This window comes from Topomyia yanbarensis, chromosome 2 (genome assembly GCF_030247195.1).
Source record: "Topomyia yanbarensis strain Yona2022 chromosome 2, ASM3024719v1, whole genome shotgun sequence".
NCBI classification, from domain to species: Eukaryota; Metazoa; Arthropoda; class Insecta; order Diptera; family Culicidae; genus Topomyia; species Topomyia yanbarensis.
The window spans coordinates 159950152-159971985 of record NC_080671.1 but is presented as its reverse complement, the minus strand read 5'-3'; the positions used below and the strand labels follow the sequence as shown (position 1 = coordinate 159971985).

The 21834-nt window shown below is 38.3% G+C and overlaps 1 protein-coding gene across 1 annotated transcript in view; it reads right to left on the bottom strand.

Moving 5' to 3' along the window:
* Window positions 1-21475, bottom strand: part of LOC131679859 (CD166 antigen-like) — a 185875-nt gene extending 164400 nt beyond the window's left edge. The window contains exon 1 of the mRNA XM_058960609.1: window positions 21262-21475. Within this exon, the coding sequence (XP_058816592.1) occupies window positions 21262-21475 (214 nt within the window). The remainder of the gene's footprint in view (window positions 1-21261) is intronic.
* Between the last annotated feature and the right edge of the window lie 359 nt (window positions 21476-21834).

Genomic DNA, 21834 nt, shown 5'->3' with positions numbered 1-21834 from the left:
AGTTTTTGGGTTTTTTTGCACACATCGCTCAGAAATATTTCTAAGAACAGATTCCAATGCCAACAACTTGCCTTCCAATATAAAACTCATTCCCATAAAGTTGAAATTTTTTCCATTTTGATTCATCGATAGACCCCCATGTGCATTGAAAATGACTAAAACTATTGGTGGTATTCATTCCCACAATGTTGAAAAATCTTCTTTTATTGATACATTGGCGGACGGGGGGTTTTAGTCTGCCAACAAAATGCCCTTCAAAATAACACTCATTGCCATATTTTTGAAAAATTTTCCATTTTAAAATATCTAATTTGTTACTAGCTCACAAGCGCCGACAGCCATATACACTCCTCAAGAATTTTGTTAAAAACATCTTTCTATATTATATTTTTTGTGATATATTAGAATGAACCGTGTATTGAAAGCTAGTATGCTCACTAGTGCCGCAAAGTGTATTGTAAACTAATCTGTCACCATCGGGCAGTCCTTGACATCTTGAGCAACTTTGCTGAAGACATCACCCTTCTAAATTGCCATCACTTGGAGATACTTAAATAAAAAGATGTATGCTCACTAGCGCCGCCTAGCGGTTGATATCCATTTTAATCATTACATTATCTTTAAGGGGGGGGGCCTTAAGGGTTTCAGCAGGTATTTTTAACATAGAATGTGTATGCAAAGTTTGAAAGAAATCGGTTTTGTAGTTTTTGAATGGCAGGTAACACAGCATATTATGTTTTTTTCTAGAGACGTTCTACAAATAGCTTCATCACCGAGACGTTTTTCGATATTGTTGCATAGAAACATTACAGCATGTTATTGAAATAATACACTATAATGTGCAAAAGTTTTGATCAATTCGCTTCACGCAAAGCTTTAAAAAAATCGCAAAAAGTGTGTTTTTTCACGCAGAAACCCTTACCCCCCCCCTCTCCCCCAAAGTGTTGTTGAAGTAGACAATCCAAAATATATGATCGAAAAGAGAAGGAAAAGGAATAAAAAAATGCGCAAACGTGATCGTTGCACAGCTATGCAAACACGCGAGCTGGCATGCACAACTTCAAATCCACACTCTGGCGATGACGAGGACACCGCAGAAGTCATTTTCAAGTACAAAACGAGACGCAGCTGATGAAAAATCATGTTTTGTTAACATTTCCTTCCACGGTTTCATGATTTTACACGTCATTTGCCACTTCCTCGTTTCAAAAACATCGAAAAAGTTTCTTCGCCTTGTTGGATTTAGCTTGAAATTTAGCCATGCATAAAATCATTATTGCCAAAATGTTGCCAGACGTATAATCTTTCAAACGAGTGCTTGTTTGTTCAAATCATTGCTAGAATACCATCGCACGAGCTCACAAAAAATCTGACCTTCTTGACAACACTCTACTCAATGTATAGAATGATTTTGTCTCCCAAATATAATTATATATCACCCCTCGACAGGTTCTTAACCATGGGTAAGCTGACCAACTCTGACGAAAAAATCCGTACACTATGAAAACCGTTTGCCTGAGGTCGTCAAACGGTGGGATAACAAAATTCTCACAAGTTTCCTATCTCATGCCTCCACACGAGTCTAAGTCTATTGATCAGCCTTCTGCCGATAGTAGCAGAATGAGAGGGTGCGAACAGATCTAGTCGAGAAAACATTGCCGTAAAAATGAATAGTTGATCGGAAATTAGCCCCAATACGAATAATCTGACTAGTATCTATGATCACGGGTCAATACGTATTGAAAATTCGCCGCGTCTGTTTTTATGAACCTAATTTCAAGCTCCGTTATTGCTAACAAGCCCGTGCATCAGGTTAACAATCCTTTATATTTCCCTTCAGTGTTCGTTATTATCGCTCGTATACTTGTATTCCACAAATCTGATATGGAAAATAAGAAATGACTTGATTTATAACATCTCGCGCTATTTTTGCCTGTATAATGTGTCACTCCGAGTGGAGTTCAAATTGCTTTTGTTTAGGGAACATAGTATACTCTCGGTAGCCGGCTGCCCAGAGTTTAAAAAAAAACCAAAAACTAAACAAGATCTCTTTTTCGAGTGATCGCCCTCTCTCCGCACTCGAAGACTAACTAAACAACTACGTAATAAAATATGCTTTACACGTCGCATCGCTTGCTTGGAGCGAATCCTAGACCTGATACCCTTCCAAACTACCAACCCCGCGACACCTATGCAAGAGTCTGATGAATCGTCGTCCTTCCGTTAAGTAGGTGGAGCATCAACACTTCCTGTCTACCTTATCTTTTATCCTTCCCCGTGAACGATGGAGATGGGGGCGGCCGGCAATGATGGCTATCATGCTGTTGAGGTTTTAATATGGGTCGAATTGGTATGAATTCCTACTTACCATTTCCTAAGCAACTCTTATTAGATAATCAGCAGTCAAACATGATGAAGTCAGTGTGCAATCCGCCAAAATCATCGTCACAACGCAACGCAACGCAACGCAACACTATGAAAACCGTTTGCCTGAGCGTGATGAACGATTTCGCTTCGTTGCGGTATGGTGTACGGATTTTTTCGTCAGAGTTGGTCAGCTTAACCATGGGCCAAACACCTTGTATTCAGTGTGATTGAGATGCATTTTATAGCTTAGCTTGGATATAAACAGCTTTGATAAACGTAAATATTAGAGACCGCCTCATTGTATTTTTTCCTGATGTATGTCATCAATATTTTTGTCACATTTAGAGTTAATCACTACAGCCTACCAATTCCAGAAGTCGATCCCGTTCCGAAACCCCTAGAGCTCCATGCGACCAGAAAAAAAACTATCACAAAAGGAACAATCAGACAAGCATGCTCTTTTTCGCTAATAAAGTTCATCATTTGATTAGGATCTCCCCACGTACCATTCCACAGTACCCAGCCCAAACCTTATCATGAGCTAGAGACGAAAGCCATGGAATGCTGCTGCGCTGCGTATGTACTAACTCGAGAGCAACCTTTGCTAGCATCGTTATCATAATTAACATCTTCTTTTATTATGCTGGTGTTGTACTGCTGCCTTTTGATGCTGCTCTGTTTTTTTTCTACCTTCTCCAGGACAACGAATCAAGCCGGGTGAAGCTGTGGAGGCTCCTCCATCAACCTGCTAGCGGCAGAACTCTGCATTTGCAGTCTAGCTAGTTCGCTAACTGTGTGCATTTGGTGCACACTACAAGACATCACCGTGTGTAAGGTAACTTTTCGTTTTGGAGAGGAACAAGTGGGAGAGAAGTTTTGGCTCGCATGAAAGTTACATCGTTTTTTCCGGTACAATGTTTTGCTGCTTCAACATCTGATTGCAAATAAAGTTTAAATTACAACTGCCTGTTTGCATGACAGCACGAGACAAATGGTGTGATGTCACAGGCTCTTCACATTATTCGACGATAACAACAGTTTGTGACGATTTGTGGTATTTGAAGGTGGATTTAATGATTTATGACACGAGATAATCACTAATTTCTAAATCGGTTACACCGTTGCAATGAAATGATTACTATTATTATATTGACCCCTCAACTAAATCCAGTCACGCGCTTGTTTTCATGTTATATCTAAGCTTAATTTCTGTCCTACGAGTTGGTTCCATTATATCCGAAGCAATAAAGAAAATGATAATTATTTATCTAAAACACGAAACGTTTCGCATTTTATTTATGATTCATTGTGGCGTTGCTTTATTTGTTTGAATTAGTTTTATTCTGCTATCTACGTAGTAGAGTTCTGCATCGGGCATTGAAGTTTATGCCAGGAAGATTTTTGTGGCAAACAGTTGTTAGACGTGGAATGTATCACTATGACAGGAATTCTCGTTCCGGACATATGGATTTATGAGTTTGAACAGTTATGAATCGCCATGCTAACAAATTATTTTTTTTCCGAGAGTTGTCCTACTGGAGCTGTAAAGCTAGATTTTCGGAAGGTCAGAATCACATACTGCAATTTGCAGACGAGACAGGCAATGGCGCCCAATAAAACACTGCTTTAGGCCAATTGCAGCGGGCCGTGATTCTGAATGTGATATTCATTGTACGGTTCAGGTATGTGCGGGCGTAGGGACTCGCGGTCGCGTGTATCATCGCGAAGGGTTCGAGCATTTGTACGTTAACGTGTTCGATCGCGTGTGCGTTTGTATGTCGCGTGTGCTAACGTGTATGTAACTTCGCATGTGTTCTTGGATAATTGCGCGCGGACCATGGCTCTAATACTTTATTTTTGGTGTACGGCTCAGATGTTAAAAGAAAGTGAGATCTTCCATAACACTAGAGTTCCCGGTGATGTCGCCATGGAACGTGTTGTCTGTTGTATATGAGCTTTATTTTTTGATTGGTCCTACTGAATGTATGGACCTAAGTTTTTAGGACAGAGCGAAGACTACATATTAAGAAGACTGATATCTCTTTCCTTCCCCCATACAAACGAGAAGCGACAGAGGTTACAGCGCCTCTATTGGAGGAAGGTAGGAAGCTTAATGTAAAAATGTATATATGTGTGTGTGCATCACTATGGGAAGTACTACCATTACCCGCAAGTGGCGTTCCTATTATTGTCTCCAGATTCCGAACAGAGTTGCCAGTTCTTGATATGCATTCTTCGGACAGAGGATAGTGGTTTCCGGACGTGACCGATTCATGAGCGCGCGAAAACGGACGTTTGTAGGTTCGTGTTTGAGACAGCGTTTGAAACTTCGTAAGTGCTAAAACGTTCTCTTTATTACCAGGGTATTATCAAGTTTGCGCGATCGCGAACGTAGGTGTGCGTTGTTAATCGCGAAGGGCTTAAGCGTTCGTATGTTAACGTGTTTGTCACGTGTGCTCGCGTTCATGTGACTTCGCGTGTACAAAACTGGGTTTTGTAACCGCGTGGCCATTCCTATATACGTGTGCGTTCTTGGATTGTCACGCGGACCTTCATTCTGATAGTTAGTTTTCGGTGATTCAATTCACATTCTGATAGGGAGTAAGTTACCCCATATCACTAGAGTCTTCGGTCATGTTGCCATGTAACGTGGTGTCCAGTGGATATGAGAGCTTTCTTTTTTTAATTAGTCCAATTGTATGCATGGAGTCTAATCTGCTGATATCAGGGATAGAAACATACGGAAGTGACCGATCGTGCGACCGCGGGAGTTTTTAGGTTCACGATTGAGACCGCGTTTGAAAATTTATAGGAGCTGAGACATTCACTTTATCACAGGGATGTTATCATGTCAATTCAGGTGTTAGGTGTTATTCTGTAAGACATCGCCCTGTTCAAGTTTGTTACCATCAACATCGCCCAAATCAAATTTGTTAACAAGTGTAATTATGTATTGATAAAAATAAGTGAAACTTTTCGCAATTAACTAATTTTTCTCTATAATGTTGTGTTATACAATAATAGTGTTGGAAATGGGGATTATTTTACTATTGTAAATCAAATAACCCAACAAAACATCAAAACTGCCGTCTGTTTTGCCAACTCCGTTTTTATCGGCTAATTTTCTCAACAATCCCATCAATGTTACAAATACATTGTTTCCTTGCTAAAATCATTATGGTGAATAAATTTGAAAATAACGTTGAAAATTGAAAATTTGAGGAAATTGAAAAAGAAACTGTAATGTAGTTAAAAAATCGATTTAATTCACCTAACAGTGAGATGAGAGATTTCTTACACATCTCACTGTTTGTTCTATAAAGCCTCGAATGAACAGAATAAGTTACAGACAATCAATAAAACAAATATAATTTAAAAATAACAAAATAAGCAAACAAATGAATAAAAGTTATCAAATTCTTGATATGGGTAGACTGATAAATAGGGTGGGCATTGTTGTATGGAAAAACGTAATCATAACCAAATCAACCGAGCACAGCACTTTTTTGGTTCCATTTGGGGTCCCAAATAACTGTGCGAAATTTGGAGTCGATTCGTTTTGACCTGGCGTAGCTGAATTGAAATTTGTATGGAGATTAATATGGGAAAACTTACTTTGTTGCATTTGCAATTCTATAGACTACAATTCTTCCTGCAGTATGCCAACAAGTAGATAGAAGTATTGTCTAGGATATGCTGAACAACTTTGCCAAAGAATGTATGGTGTTAGGATGTCTCTAAAACACGTTATAGCTGTTCAAAGTTAGATAGTTCGAATTAAATGTCAAAAATCATTTTTTGCCAACAATGCCGGTGTACCAATGATATTTCATACAGCTTATCAAAATAACATCATATATTTTATATTTACCACATTGGTATATTCGGATGAATTATCAAAAGCCTTAGATCAATTCCATGGGCATAGATAGTTGAGCAATAGGGCGTAGGGAGGGGGCGGGGGGGGGGGGGGCTACGACATATAGAAATTCAAACTGAAATAACTGAAATATTGTCGAGTTGGAAAGTTCAAATGAATTATTTTAAAAGATTTGCACAATGTCCTAGGGACCACTCATAAATTACGTAACTCGAAAATTTCCCAAAATTGACTCCCCCTTCCCCGCATGGAACTGATTGTCACAAATTTCTCTATCCCTCCCTCCCCTATTATTTTTTATAAATTCTTCGAAATATTTTTTTTGTTCAGTAAAAACATACCCGACCTCCCCGCCTAAACACGTTACGTAATTTATGAGGTGTTCCCTATGCATAATAGTAAATGTGAAACGAAACATACTGTATCCCTCTGCATTGACTTATATCAATGAAAGTAAAGTTACACACTGAAACAACTGATGTCGAGTTGATATATCAGAGAATTGCATTGATTATATTTCGGTTTAATGCGCATTATAATTTGATAAGATGTTATTTTCGATGCTGTTTGATCACCTGAATCAAAAATTGCTTTTTAACTGAGCCTCTAGCAGTTGCTCAATATTTACCTTCCGATCTTCAGTCCCCATCTCCTGCAAAATTTTCAATACTTCAATTGGGCGATAATGGTTGTCGAAGAAATATTTAAGATTTAACAGTTTTCAAAAATATTTTAATATTTTATTTTATTTTTAACAACATGGGCTTGCAGGAGTTAATGAAATCAATAAAACGAATAGAATGAATAAAATCAACAAAATGAAAAAAAATCAAATTATTAAAAAGAATTAACAGAACAAAATGATGAAAAAAAAAAATGATATTGAAATGATATGAAAATAGAATAAGCTAAATTGTGTCTCGTTAATGTTCTGGCTGAAATGAATCAAATGAATGACCTTTAAAAATTGTCACATTAACCCTTTGCAGTGCAAACATAGTTTTTGGCATTATCTTTTATTAATTGGTTCTAACTCGGTCAAACTTCAACCGATTTTGATGTACCAGGTTTCGTTGGATCGAAAATCTATTGTAGTTTTAGTGGCTAAAGTGCAATCTGGATAGTTTTACCATTTCCGGAATTATTCCGGATTCCGTTAAAGTAACAGATTATTTTGGAACAAAGTAAAATATTTATTGTGAACAAATTAGCAACATTCTGACAGCATTTTTTCAAATAAAAGCCGTCAAACAACTAAATAAAATATTTTTCAGCATCATTGGTGACCATGTCAATACTCTCTTCTTTGTTTGTAATAACCTGGTTATGTTCCGGATCAGATGCCCTGGAAAATTAAGCCACTTAGTGACCTGAACCAAACCCTACCATGTGACGTATCAAACTTCATGATTTTTCAGCACGGATTCATTGGTGGCCATGTCAATACTATCTTTTATGTTTGGAATCATCTGGTTATGTTCCGAACCAGGTGCCCTGGAAAAGGTGGCCACTTACCGACCTGAACCAAACCCAGCCATGTGACATATCAAACTTCATGATTTTTCTGCACGAGCTCATTGCTGACCAGGTCAAGCCTTGTCAACTTTGTTTGAAACCACCGGGTTATGTTCCGGATCAGATTCCTTGGAAATCGTGGCCACTTAGTGACCTGAAGCAAATCCTACCATGTGAAGTATCGAACGTAATTGTTTTTTGAGCACCAGTGCATTGATGACCGTAAAGCCATTACAGATGCCTTAGATAATGTTGCCAATTATCGACCTGAATCAAACCCCACTCTATGACGAATCGAAATTCATTATTTCCTTCACAAGACGCCAATTTATTGGAGGGAATTCGATAAAGGCGACTTTCGTAAGCTAACCTCCGTTTTCACCTTCAGCAATACCAATCATGAATACCTTGTACGTCTTATGCGAAAAGGTCGGAAGTCAATAGCTTCCGTATTTGACTGGAGCATCACCTCTTGCATCTGCGACTCACTCATCTCGACAGCAAGAATGAAAGTAAATGTTTCTTTTGTGCTTCCGACGAGTCACACAATATGGAAGGAACTGTTTTTGTCACACTTAGTATACTGAGTAGGTATCGTGACCGGTGTCTTTGGTGGTTCAAAACAGCAATCTTCCTCAACATTCTCTCATTACTTTGTTCAAACCAAACAAGATACAAATTTGTGAAGAGTTACCGAAAAACATGTTTTTTTCTTAAATTTGGGGGTAATGCTTACTAGCGCCGCCTGGCAACAGAAGTCCGGTATATTCATTCACTCATCCGAATCTGCTGCCCAAGATTGCAGAAGAAACCTGTGTTCCAAGTCGTCAGGATCACGACCTCTTCTGATGAAAAGCGATGAAACTGTCCATTTTGTACAATAACGTCCATCATGTTGTATAACGCGCGAGAGCCTGTGATACAATATTCAAGGAAATAATTTAAACATCGTAACCGAAACATAACCTACCAATAATATATTCTAGTATTGAACCTATTTTAAACTCTCTAATCGAAGCATTGTCGTAATTCCTAATCCCCCGTTTTAAGGTCAAACTGCAAAACAGGTTTTATGCGATGTGCACAGAAAAGTAGAACATAGTTTAATCTTCGAAAATACATTTTGAACCACTGAACATTGGTTTGTAATCGCGTATAAATGGTTTGTACCCGTAGCCACAATAATTGTGTATTCTAATATTTTAATCATAACAAATCATCGTTGTATAATCTCACACCCATCTCGTATGAGCATTAAACTCTACCATGTTGTAAATTTTGCGTAATTTTATACCAAGCTACCGACGATTTTTAATGCGAAATTGCCCGTTTTCGCTTTAAAACTCTTATCTATGTTATGGCCACCCTCTTCTGCACCACGCGTAATCATGGATCCGTTGCTGGCTCAACGGGAAAGCACTCCGGAACGATCAACCTGCCATACGTGGTGGAAGGACAAATAGTCACATCAAAAAGAATGTTGTTGGGCCTGACTGTTACACGAAACGTTGATAACACCACATCACAGCAGCATCTCCTGCCAGTATATGTGTGCTTCTGCTCGTTACGAAACACATTTGCACACCCACAAAGCCCATCCGGATTTATAGTGAACAAATTTTATGATTAAATATGGCAAATTGAGCACAAATCGTGTGTCAGCTTGAGCCTGGCCGAGACCGGTGGAAAAAAGCAACACCAACAACAGTACCAACAACACAACAAAAAATGATGAAATGGAGCAATTCTGGTCACAGATTCCCAAGCACCTAGTCACCGACCGGTGGGTGGCTTGATGATGAAGTCCAACCAGTTGAGAAGGGGATTGGGTGAGACTGGTTTGACAAGGGTGATTATCATGTCAATACCCACAGAAATGGCACTCCGGTCCGATTGGTCCCCTTTCGGGCCGGAATATTGAGCGGAACATTGTTGTCGAAGTTACGTGATTTTCAAGCTTTATCAGAAAATTTATCTTTATATGGAAATGGAAATTGACATATCCATCCTCAGTGGGGTGCACGGTAGTCAATGTGATGGACCCTAACTGCTTCACCCACATAAATAATGTTGGCATTCCGATGCAGGTGGGGAGCGTATAATTGCGAGAGTTGATGAGATGCCATAAGCTGCAATTGGGATCTTTTTGGCGCAATGGGGGGAAGGGAACCTGGTTCTAACTTGTGATCCGTAGCACATATTATTACTCTACATTATTCACATTATAACGATTTCGTTTATCATAAAACTAAATGTACAGAACACATTTCGTAACCAAATCATAATATGTATATGATAACCAGAGAGAACCTTTTCGTTGGTGTAAGCTATCAAAAGGGTGCCACAAGACGGATCACAGGACCGTTCGACACCTGACGACGGGTTAATGTGAGAATAATTCCCCACATGCTGAAAATGGTAATTCACATTGCTTTTCGATCCTGGTGTAAGAGGATAACGATGGGGTAAATTTATGTAAAGTGAGTTCGCTTCTCTTGTCTAAGATTTGCACTGAAATAACGTAAAACTAACTTTGGGAGTTCGTGAGAGCAGCAACTGAGTGTGTTAAGTTGAACCCATTTCTGTAAATTATCCAGCTGTGGGTTGAAAATATGTATTTTTTCCAAGCAATGGTTATGACTAATTATACCACGATACATTCCTATATTCACATAATAGATGGAGAAGCGAAGTGGGAAACTCATGATTTTCTCATAAAATTTTCGCTTCCTAGGGCTTTAACTGCAAGATCATTCGCCTGTCGAAGTAAGTTAAATTCATTCGTAATATTATAATATTAAGAATATTACGGTTGAATAAAAGTTGAAATGAATTGGAACAATGCTGACGTACATTTATAAACCTGGGTGCATTGATCCCCCATTTTCTTTGTTCATTTAAATTCGGTAAAAGAAAATCTGCTCTCGAACTGCAGTATTTCTATCATAACGACCATCAATCATCCAGCGATCGTCTTACTAGCGATAAATTTGCATAAATATTTATCACACAGAGAATAGCAATCGTTTGCAGCACAGGTAAAAACCCACCAGTAGCCGGAAAAAATAATCTATTGAAGGCACGGATTGCATCCTTGCTAGCATTTCTTGAAACCCATCTATAGTTCAACGGGCTTCACCTGCCATATGGATTCGTTGGCGGGTAGTTTGCGAGCATAATTTGGCCACATATGCGATGGTGGGTTCAGAATCTCACAAAATCCGCCACAATCAGAGCCGATTGGGGGGACTGTCCGGTCGAACCACACCGAAGAATCTGTATCAAATGTGGTACTATTTTCAAACCCCGGTACACATCATCCCGTGAGTTGTGCAGTTCCCGTGTGACGTTTTGGTGTCGGTGTGAATTTGATATATCATGCGAGTTTCCGATTCTAATGTTTCAGTCGAAGGGGGAAACTGACCAAACTGTAGTATGGGTTGAACAATGGATAGATGAGTGTAGTAATGGAAGTCTTCATGCTGAATGTTTAGCGCTGAAACATCAGCGCGTTATTTTGCGAGTTGAAATATAGAACAGGGTAGCCAAATCGCTTTTTAATTTGGTTTTTCGTAATATAATGCGTGGGTGATATAATTTTCAAAATTGGGTTGCAAAGTTTTCCACATGTTATTGTTTAACTCTCAAGCTGTTCTTCTTTATTCTCTGTGGCAATGCGTGAACTTTTGCACATTCTTTGTCTTTCAATCTGTGTAATATTATGTAATGCTTTGGATTATAATCTGGATTTGTTGTGGTCGGTATGTACGCTTGAGTCATTTTAGCGTAAGACATTTTTTGGCAGGTTCACTTCAGCATACTAACCATAAGGCATTTAGGAAAACTGTGAGAACTAGAGTGACACTACATTACCTCTGAGTCGATTTCTGGTCCCACCAGAAATATTTGCTTCAAAGTTGTACCGAATCGAACAAACCTAGCTAACGGACCAACATGATTGCAGTTTGATGCGATTTTTCGACCAACTACAAAGAGAAAGCCCACTAACTTACATCTCTAGGTGGCACTGTTTGCTTCAGAAAGATCACTGCATGCAAAAATAAGAAAAATATTTTTTCCAATACTACAGATCAATCCAGATATATTATTAAACTTTTAACGAAATGATGCCAAAGTCAGGTCGTCGGGGTTGCGGTCATTACCGCGTTATTTACCGCACCCACACCGCGAAATCTGCGGTGTGGTGTGACACTTTTTCCCGCAGTTGCGGTGCGGGAAATGAACTTTTATCGCGCGGTATTACCGCAACCGGACATAAAAAAAAACGATTAAGTCTTACGTCTGCATTAAAAAGTGGATTAGTTATTTTCTTTCCCCTTACAATAGAGAAGTCATTGAATTGTCATAATTTTCATTGACTTGCTAATGATTTTAGAAGAAATCCAATATCCGCCTTCGACCTATCGCTAATTGATTTTTTATATTTTGGTTACTCTAACTTGATAAACAGACTACTGTTAACAAAAAAAATCTAGCTGTGTCCAAAATAATTTGGTACCATTATTTTTAAGAGTAAAGGAAAACTTTATAAACGAACCATTTCGAATACATTAAATGCATAATCCATATAGAGACGCAATTATTAGAAAATTAAAAAATTAATTTGTCCTCTTAAATCCAATTTGACCCCAAAGAGTGCTCATCGCTGTTTCTCTCGTTAACCTGTCGACGAACCGGCGCCAATAACTGCGCTTTTTGGCTTTCATTACTCTTCATTCGCGTGTCTACCGACGCGCATTGTCAATATTTAGCGAGCAACCCATTGTCGCAGAAGGCTTTATATGCAGTAGATTTCTCCGCGTACAAGTCTGAGTACTCTTTGTCCCACCACAGGGAGCGAGACTGTCCATGAGTGTTCGTGCCAGGGACCGGTTTACTCTGAGCTTCATTCGCACTGTCGAGAATCAAGCTAGTCAAAAACCTGTACTCTTCCTTTGGAGGAAGTTCTTGATTGGATTCAATCTTGTCGGATATCGGGGTCGCGTAGCTCTTGCAATCAATATTCCGTGTGAGGTCATACGAGACATTGAGTATTTTTTATGGTTTTAGCTGTTAGCAATTGAAATCACGATAGGAAAATAGTGGCTACCGTGGGGATCAGGGATTGCCTTCCACATACTATCAAACTATTTATGTCGAGCATAGGGAGAAATACGCGTGCTGGTGGTGTAGGCATCCATGTCATTTCTCCCGTGTTTAAGGTGGTCATTTTGAAATTATCGCAAAGATCTTGGATCAATGATGATCTGTTATCATCATGAAGGCAACCCCATACCGCATCGTGCGAATTGCAGTCACAAAAGCTTCCATCTTTATTCCTTCTAGAGCCTCGGTAGGTCACCGAACCCTTTGTAATATCAGGGAATTCTTTCCGGCACCGCGGCTAGTTCTAGGATACTTTAGCTCGCACGGTACAGTATGGTGTTATCTTCGTGATGGTAACAGATCAAAAATTGATTCAAGATCTTTGCGACAATTTCAACATGACCATCTTGGAAGCAATGCAAAGGCCTTTTATGCTAGATTGACAAGAGAACAACTTCAATGCCTGGTGTCGAAGGGAGGTTAATTCGATCAAAAGAATAGCACTTCTTGATCCCCAAAAGTACTCTTCCGTAAAGATTTTCTCGATCTGGAAGAAAAATACTGAAATCGTGGAAGTTAAGATCTATATCGGAAGTTAGCCAAATTTCGGATAATGCAAATGATCTTAAACTGATTAGTAAAATTTTGAAAGAATCGATATTCAGGGGAATACTTCTGCAGTTCCACTGCACACCAAAAAATAATGAAATTTAAACGACATGTAAATCAATACGAATGTAAACATACAACGATTGAATCGAAAATTTGATTGAAAATTACGTTTAAATCAATTGGAGCATCAAACAGCATACAATTTTACACTTTCATTCGTGTAATATTGCATGTCATTCATTTTACAGGACTATTCGAGTAAAAATACATAAGAAGCGCATTGGTTTTCCGTTTAAAGAAACTGTAATTTTCAATCCACGTGTAAAATTATAATAAAATTCGTTGAAGAAAGCACGACAAGTCGTGTTTGTTTGTGGTGGAACTTAATTTTACATTTATATTCATGCTCCAAATATGTGCACGAAAATAAACTTAAAATTACAAAATATTTTTTTCTGTGTGTATAACAGTATTCGATTCGAATCGGTGACCTCGTTTGATGAAGATCACTGAAAGGATCACTGCAAGGAGGGGCAGTAGTCTGGATCAAAATAAGTCCACGATGTACGCAAGTTTCATTAGTCCAGTACTGGACTGAGTATCTGTTTGAAAAAAGAGGACACTTGGGGAGACTAGCCCTGGAAGTGGTGGATACTTCTTGTTGGAATTCAACTTTCCAAGTCCGGGAGTAACTTGCTTCGGTTCCATTGGATTCATTGGTTGTAGATGGTACACTCTCAGAGGAGCACACCTTGGGACCCTTACGAAGGAGTCTAGGGGAGAAAAGATTTCTCCTCTGCCTTGGTTCTCCCAGGTTAACCTCTTGTGGGTCGTTAGATTCTTGCTTCACACGAGCCAAAAAAGCAAAGGAATCGGATAAGACTGAAGTGCTTCAAGAGTTCCTAAAGGGAGCGCATAATTTTATCCCCGCGCTGCTTGTACGAAGGGCATGATTTAAGGATACGAAGAACCCCTGTTGTAAATACAGTTTTCAGTTTCTCTGCCGCAAGAGTCATCCTCTCTAGCATTTGTCCCACCGTTTCTTATTGCCGCAATAGGTGGCTGTGTGGTTTGCAATTTCTGCAGTTAATTACCCGCTGTATCAGTCTATCTTCTGACCTCGCACAAATATAGCAGGCTATAGGCACCAGCGAAGCCTTTTGTTCTATATCAGTGCATAAACAATATTGTATCGTTGCTCCGGCTGCGAATTGAAATGAGTTTGCCAAATGAAACAAAAATAATAACACGATTTCGATCAACTTTAATAAAACTCGTGTTAGACCCACAGTCCAGGAAGTGGAAAAATTAATTAAAGATAAAATGGAGCTTAATCTCGCTGAAATTACGTACATTCAGCTACATTACGTAAAAACTGTGTTTTGATCACGTTTAGAAGCTTAGCACAGGCAGAAAACTTCATTGCAAAGAACAACATGCAACACGAGGTCGAATTTAATAACACCAGAATCAAGAGCCCCATGCATATGGAAAACGACATGGTGGACGTGCGTATCCATGATTTGGCCCCGCGCACTAGGGATGATTACATCAAACCTATCATGTAGCAATATGGAGAAGTAGAATCTATTACGAATGACACCTGGAGAAATTTTTTCACCGGAATTCCCAACGGCGTTCGTATTGTGACGATGCGAGTGACTACACCAATACCTTCTTACATGACTATCGAATGCAAATCACCGAAGGAAGGCGTGATCTATAAGCAAATAACGCTAATCACATATCACGGACAGACCACGGAAAAACATGCGCCGAAGCAACTAGTCAAAACTCATCTACTACAGCCAACTCTAACAACCAGCCACCGTCACCTTCAGATAAACCAAAAACAACGATCCATTTAACCAATTATGCAGGTACAACGACCACGACAAGCACTCCTAAACCAACAACTTGCATCGCCAATAAAAAAGCAAATACCGATGAAGACGGATTTACAACAGTGACCCGTAAGAACAGGAAACGAATAAGAGCCTCTGATCGTGAACAGCAAGACAGCAGTACCAATGATGACATTGACGAGAACGATAACGCGAGAGAAGGAAGACTGAATGACCCCAAAGCGGCTTTACAGCCAAGAAAAAAGGATCTCAACACGCAGCAGCAAACTGCGTCCACAAGATCTGGCAGATAGACATTCTTAATTCTTCTTTTATTTTTACTTATATTGTAAAAACTTAAAAGATCTACGGCTCAGTTGTGCTAACGCATTGAACCGTGTCAAATAAAGCTTAATAAAAAAAATTATCCGCAGTACAAACAGGTAGACGAACCTTATCCAGGAGTACATAATTAGGAAGAGAAGGCCCTGCGAAAGTCACCCGAAGCGAGTCTGATAAAGATTAAGTTGTCTCATTCTCCGCAGTGTTTGCTGAATACAATAATATATGCAAATTGCATTCTAGAATCTTCACCTGTTGAAGTTAAGGGTCCTTAAGACAGCCAAATCCGTACTTCAACATGTCTTCGCATTTCAGACCCGATTCGACAACGACCCCGTCGATCTCTACTGCTTTAGAAGGTACACGTATACCTTAAATTGCTTCCTATGCCTTTACTGACTTTAATTATTTGCAATAAAAAGAATGTAATTTTTAGTAAAAACAAGAGCTGAAAGTGTTCACCCGTAATGCTCTTGTATTTTAAGGTCTCTGATTTCAACGGACATGTGTCATCTGTTAGTTTTATCGATTTGCTCCAAGCTTAAACAAAATAATGATACAAAGTAAGTGAATTACACATATTTCTTGTATATCGCCAACATTGTATTTATACTTATCAAAATATTTTAAAAATTTCACAAAATAATACGTACCCCAACAGTACACTTTTTTAAAAATACCCAATTAACAGTATTGAAATACTCAAGCTTATCTTCAACGCAAACAAATAATGATTTGGAGAGTAGATTACAATATGTGATAAAACTGGTGATTTTCAAAGCTTTTGTGCTGTTGAAATTTTAAAATATATCAACTAAAAATAACATCCAAGTACGCATCGACGTTGCTTTCGCAAGTTTTGTTTCTTTTGTTGTCGTTTGATAAACCTACACACAACCATAAAATAACCTACAGAATAAGTTCTTTTAACTTAAATGTAGGTACTTTTGAGCTGTGCGTTGTTTTCGCACTTATTGGTGTTGTCAAAAACACAACGAGAGATTCGACTCAGTCGAGGTCTTCCGTGCAGTAAGGTACTTTTAAGTTGTTTGGGATATACTCAAAATTAGGTAAATTCAACTTAAATTTAAATAAATTAAACTTAAGGTTATTATTTTTGCCGTAGTTAAATGGAAACTACCTTCAACACGGCTTACCTAATTTTACCTTCTTGCACGATACCACGAGATTGAGTCAAAACTGTTGAATTTAAGGTAGTTTTTCGGTGGCGTGTATATAGCATCGAAGTGTCTGGAAATGCTTAAAATAATTGTACTAATAATATCCTGTCATTATCGCATGAATCAAAAAAATTCTGGGAAAAGTCGTGGGGTGTCGGGCTTACCCACAGCATTGGGCTTACCACCAGTTTCCCTAAAGACAACAATTCAACATTTATGGCCGCTTCGACATTTATTGAAGCTGCTCATTGTTCCTCTGCACTTATTTCGATCGAGTCCCGTGGTAATTTTCTGCTAACCAACTTTTCCATCGTTTTGGGCACACTTATCTGGCGGAAAATATAACTATCTGCCACCGCGGAGATCGGTGAACTATTCCTGATAAAGCTGCGGGTATGGTGGGAAAGCGAGTTGTTCAATGAATTTGTTCCACAGCGGCAAACTAACAACCATTTGCATCCGGTATGGGATTTTGAACGCTTGGTACCGATTTCGACCACTTCTATACCTGCGTTCCAGGTTAGTTTGCCGTGAGCTTTATTTTTTATTTTTGCTCTCCATAGTGCCGTCAGTGCCATTGCACTTTGCTAGGGATGATTCTGTGGTGCATGAAGCTGTGGAGTGTGTTTGTGTGTGGATCGAATTTATACATTCGTCTGCGGTTGATGATTTGTACCAGTGTCCGTGGAAAGGTACGATTTTGCAGGGATTAGTTTTTTTGCAATTCTACGGAAACGTTCTGATGTAGAACCTATCCAGTTGGTATTACAACTACGCTTTATTTTCACTCGATAAAAGTGGAAAACGCAGGTCAGGGACATTTCATTTTGTTGTGAAACTAAAAAGTACCATTGATATAAATATGCACAACAACAAAAAAAAGTTGCGGCGGTTAGAATCGATTTGTGTGTTCTGAACATTTTGGAGTAAAGGGTTCAGTTGGAATCAGATTTGCATATACTATTGACTGTTCATAAACAATATTGTGTTTTCACTTACTGCTAAGAAGTTGAACGCGCAACGAGGTTTGGAATGTTAAATGAAATATCTTGATACCTACATGCAGAAACTTTCTGATAGGAATTGAATATAAGACGATTGATTTATGACTGTTAACATTCAGCTTTTTGTAAAACGAAAGACAGGTGAATTTGGGGAGCTTGAGATACATGTTGTTTTTGAACCAATTTTTATATGAATTATTTTTCATAGCTATCTCGATGCATTTTTTTTATTATCAGATTATTTAAGTAGCACAAAGTTACCTTCGTGCTTCTATTTCATTTTTAGAATAAGATGATTGATGAACTACACACAAACATCGTTGCTATTAGAAAAAAATGTTTGTTGTATTGATTATGATATTAGTTATTTATGCAAAGCACAAATCTCAATCAGGAATAGAAGTTTTATGTCGTGCTTGCTCAGCGAGATTTCATTATCTAGACATGATGCTAAATCGTAAATAAAGTGCCATGAATACTGAAACTATCACGTTTTTGCGTTACGAAAATAGGATCATGAACAGAAACCATGTGTTTTATAATTATATATATTTAATTTTTCTTCAGCAAATCCCGCATAATACATTTCTTAGTGGAAAAATTTGTTTTTGTTTTGTGAACTTTAGACACGGTTTCAGCCAAGTTATTACCAAATCGGTTTTGTAGTACACAACTCTATGAATATTTTTAATTAACCCAAAGGTTGACTCACGATGTTATTCATAGATTTAGGAGCATTAGTTCACAAAATCACAACTTGGAATTTTATTCGTGAATCCATTCTATCCTCGTGAATTAATCCATGATTTATAATATATTAGTCACGATTGAAATAGTTCATAAAATCTTAACATTTTGCTCATGTATTCGTGAACTGGTTCATGATTCCTAGTATAATAGTCACGACATAGCATTATTGCTCTTGTGATAGTTCGCGAAAACAAAATAATGTTCATGTAAGAATCATGTGAGCTGGTTCATGATTGCTACTATAATAGTTACGACTAACCATTCGTGCTTGTGATATTGTTCACGAAATCATAAAATGTATTCATGTATTCGTGAGCTGGTTCAAATAGTCGCGACTGACCATTTGGGCCCGTAAAATGCTTTACAAAATCATTGCCTCGCTTACCACTGCATAACCATTCCGTTCATCTTTCTCATTCCGGAGATATGGGACCATTTTCGTGAAAAAATAGGTTTTATGTTGGAATTAGTTCTCATTTCTGCACCTACATTGTGCTTTAGACATTCGAACAACTTTAAAGTGAGAATCTAATAGATACTTTAATTGTTTACAACTTTACTGCCCATACTCGCATATTAGTCCCATATGATTTTCCATCATTTTTGAGTTATCGTCACAAACAATGCTTATTATTACTATACTTTCGGAAATCAAAAGAAAAATGATGAGTTTGATCGGCGAAATACGAAAAAAATATCAAACCATGTATGTCCCATATAAAAAGTACTCGTATATCCGTCCCATATGTTATTTCCAAAAAAAAAGTTTTTTTCGTTGTAATAATAAAGTATTTTTGTATTACGGCGTTTATGTATTAATACAGTTATTGTACTGTAATTTAACAGCAATTTATATTTAGAAAATCAGGCTTTTTGTTAATTATGCTTAACAGAATTTCTGCTCCTCTCTTATAAGTGGTAAAATTACACCATTCAGCACATCTTTTCGAGTATTCTCCAGACCAACTGGGTATTTCTGATACTTCAGCGTGCTTTCAAAGCAGAATCCTTCAGCGGTAACCAGCTTTAGTTGCTTTTTGGGAAACAACATACAGTTTTCCAATTGTCCATCGTCAGAGACAGTACGGGCGATTTTTACATTGGTTCAATGTATATTGGCTGACACTAAACGTTGCTTGGAAGAAATTTTCCGCTTGCATGTCCAAAACATCAACATTTTTCTTCGCTATTGAAACAGTATTAATAAATTCCGGGAAAGTAACTGGCGGATTTTTACGCATTGCCTTTCTACAGCAGCATGGAAAGAATCGGCTGCCATAAATGTATGTCCGGATTCAAAAAATTTGAGGACTATTTCTTGCACCTGAACTGACTTGGAGTTGATTAACAGAACCAAATGAAGGAATAGACCCCAATTTTTATTCTGAGCCGCGCAATTATCCACCCAGAAAGTAATTCTGCGTAGACTATCGAGGTGCCTAATGACCCGATTAAAACAACTGATGATATCATTTGCTGATCTGCCTGCAACTGCTTCATTCCACAGGCATGCTATGATATCGTTAGATCTAGCGTAGTTTCCAACTGGAGCAAATGACTCATTAAACGCTAAAAGACGTTGTGAAAAAACAATGGTCTTGAAACCTTCGAGGCGCGGCAGCTGGATAACCTTTAAAGAAAAAAGTTATAAAAACTTTTGAGCAAATATCTACAGACGAATCAAATGATGCAAACCTTTTGTAGATCAACAGCCAGCACTATTTCGTCCGGCCTTACTATATCGCCATCCGTGCGATATGCATCACGTGACTGCTTTGCAAACGCCAAATGCTTCACAAACCTTTCACAAACAGAACAATCAGATATCGAATCTCCATCGTTGTGACCAGAATTATTTCGATGTAGCGTGGCTATGGTACACGTTTCACATTCCTCGTGCCCAAGCTTTACGAGTGAAATGTGAAGTTGTTTCAATATCCTGCAGAAGAATGTGTAACTAACCCTCAACATAGGGTGCGCATCTTGGTCATACATTTCTTTCACTGTTAGTTCCGATGGCAAATAAAGCCTGTTCGGAGCATGTTCACGGCGGTAATGCGAAATCGTCGGATTATACAAAAATATATGTGCTTTTACAGCATCCTTTTTATCGGTGTTCCTCTGGTATTTACCTCGCTTTTTAGACCTAACTAACCCATTCTTATTTGATTCAAGACACCGATATATTATATTTCTGTGAATAAAAATTATCTAAATAATGAAATAAACATCTAAAAGAACTATTTTACTCGCAGTCTTTTCCATAGCCAATAGTGTCCAAAAAATTTTCTGCAAACTCGAACGACTCTTCTGTCGGTCATCTGAAGGGAAAATTGATAAGAGTGTAGCTTACGAGGATCGATCAGTTTATGGAAATTTTTGCTTCTTTTTTTAATGGGCACCCGATGAACCCTTTCGCGGATGAAAGTAGTCTGTCCGAAGTAGTCCAGCTTCCAAAAAGCTCGATGGATACTTTTGCGATCGTTTTTCGATATTATATTGGTACATTCCTTCCGGCATTCACAAAGCACGAGCTTTGGCGGATGCAAAATACGACGGTTCTTCAAGACAACAGCATGACGGTGTTCTTTTTTTTGTTATTCTGCCTTTTCTTCTACGTACCTCTCCAAAATAGCTTCCTTCCGAATCAATCGATTCACTAGTAGTGCTTGCATTGTCCATCGAAAGATCGTCGCCGTCTGAAAAAGTTCCGTGTGTTTCTCTGTCATCAACCTGACTAAAAGTGCCAAGCATGGAAATTTCCGGGAACTTCTCCCAAGTGTTGATCGAATCGAATCCACCAAAATCCGAATCTGAACTAGCTTCACTACCAGATCCACTTTCGTACACTTTAATTGCGTCAAGAGCTGACATAATTAAAGAAGTTGTTATTATTTACACCAGATATTTTAAAATCAAACCACGTGCAATGTGCCAACGGACGAGAAAAACTAAGCATACTAGATGTGAGACTGATATGCGGGTACATTTGAGTTCGTCAACAGAAGTTCCCGCATATGAGTCCTATCTAGTTTTATCAATGATTTTACAAAAACAAAAAAGTAATTTTAATTATATTTCAGTATGAAAGAAGTGTATAGGTCTCAATTGAAGTATATAGCATAAAGATTTACTTCTGAGAAGTGTCAAATAAAGAAAAGTAATGCAAAAGCATAAATTCGTCTTTTTCTCGACATGGTGATTTTTCATATGGGACTGATATGCGAGTATGG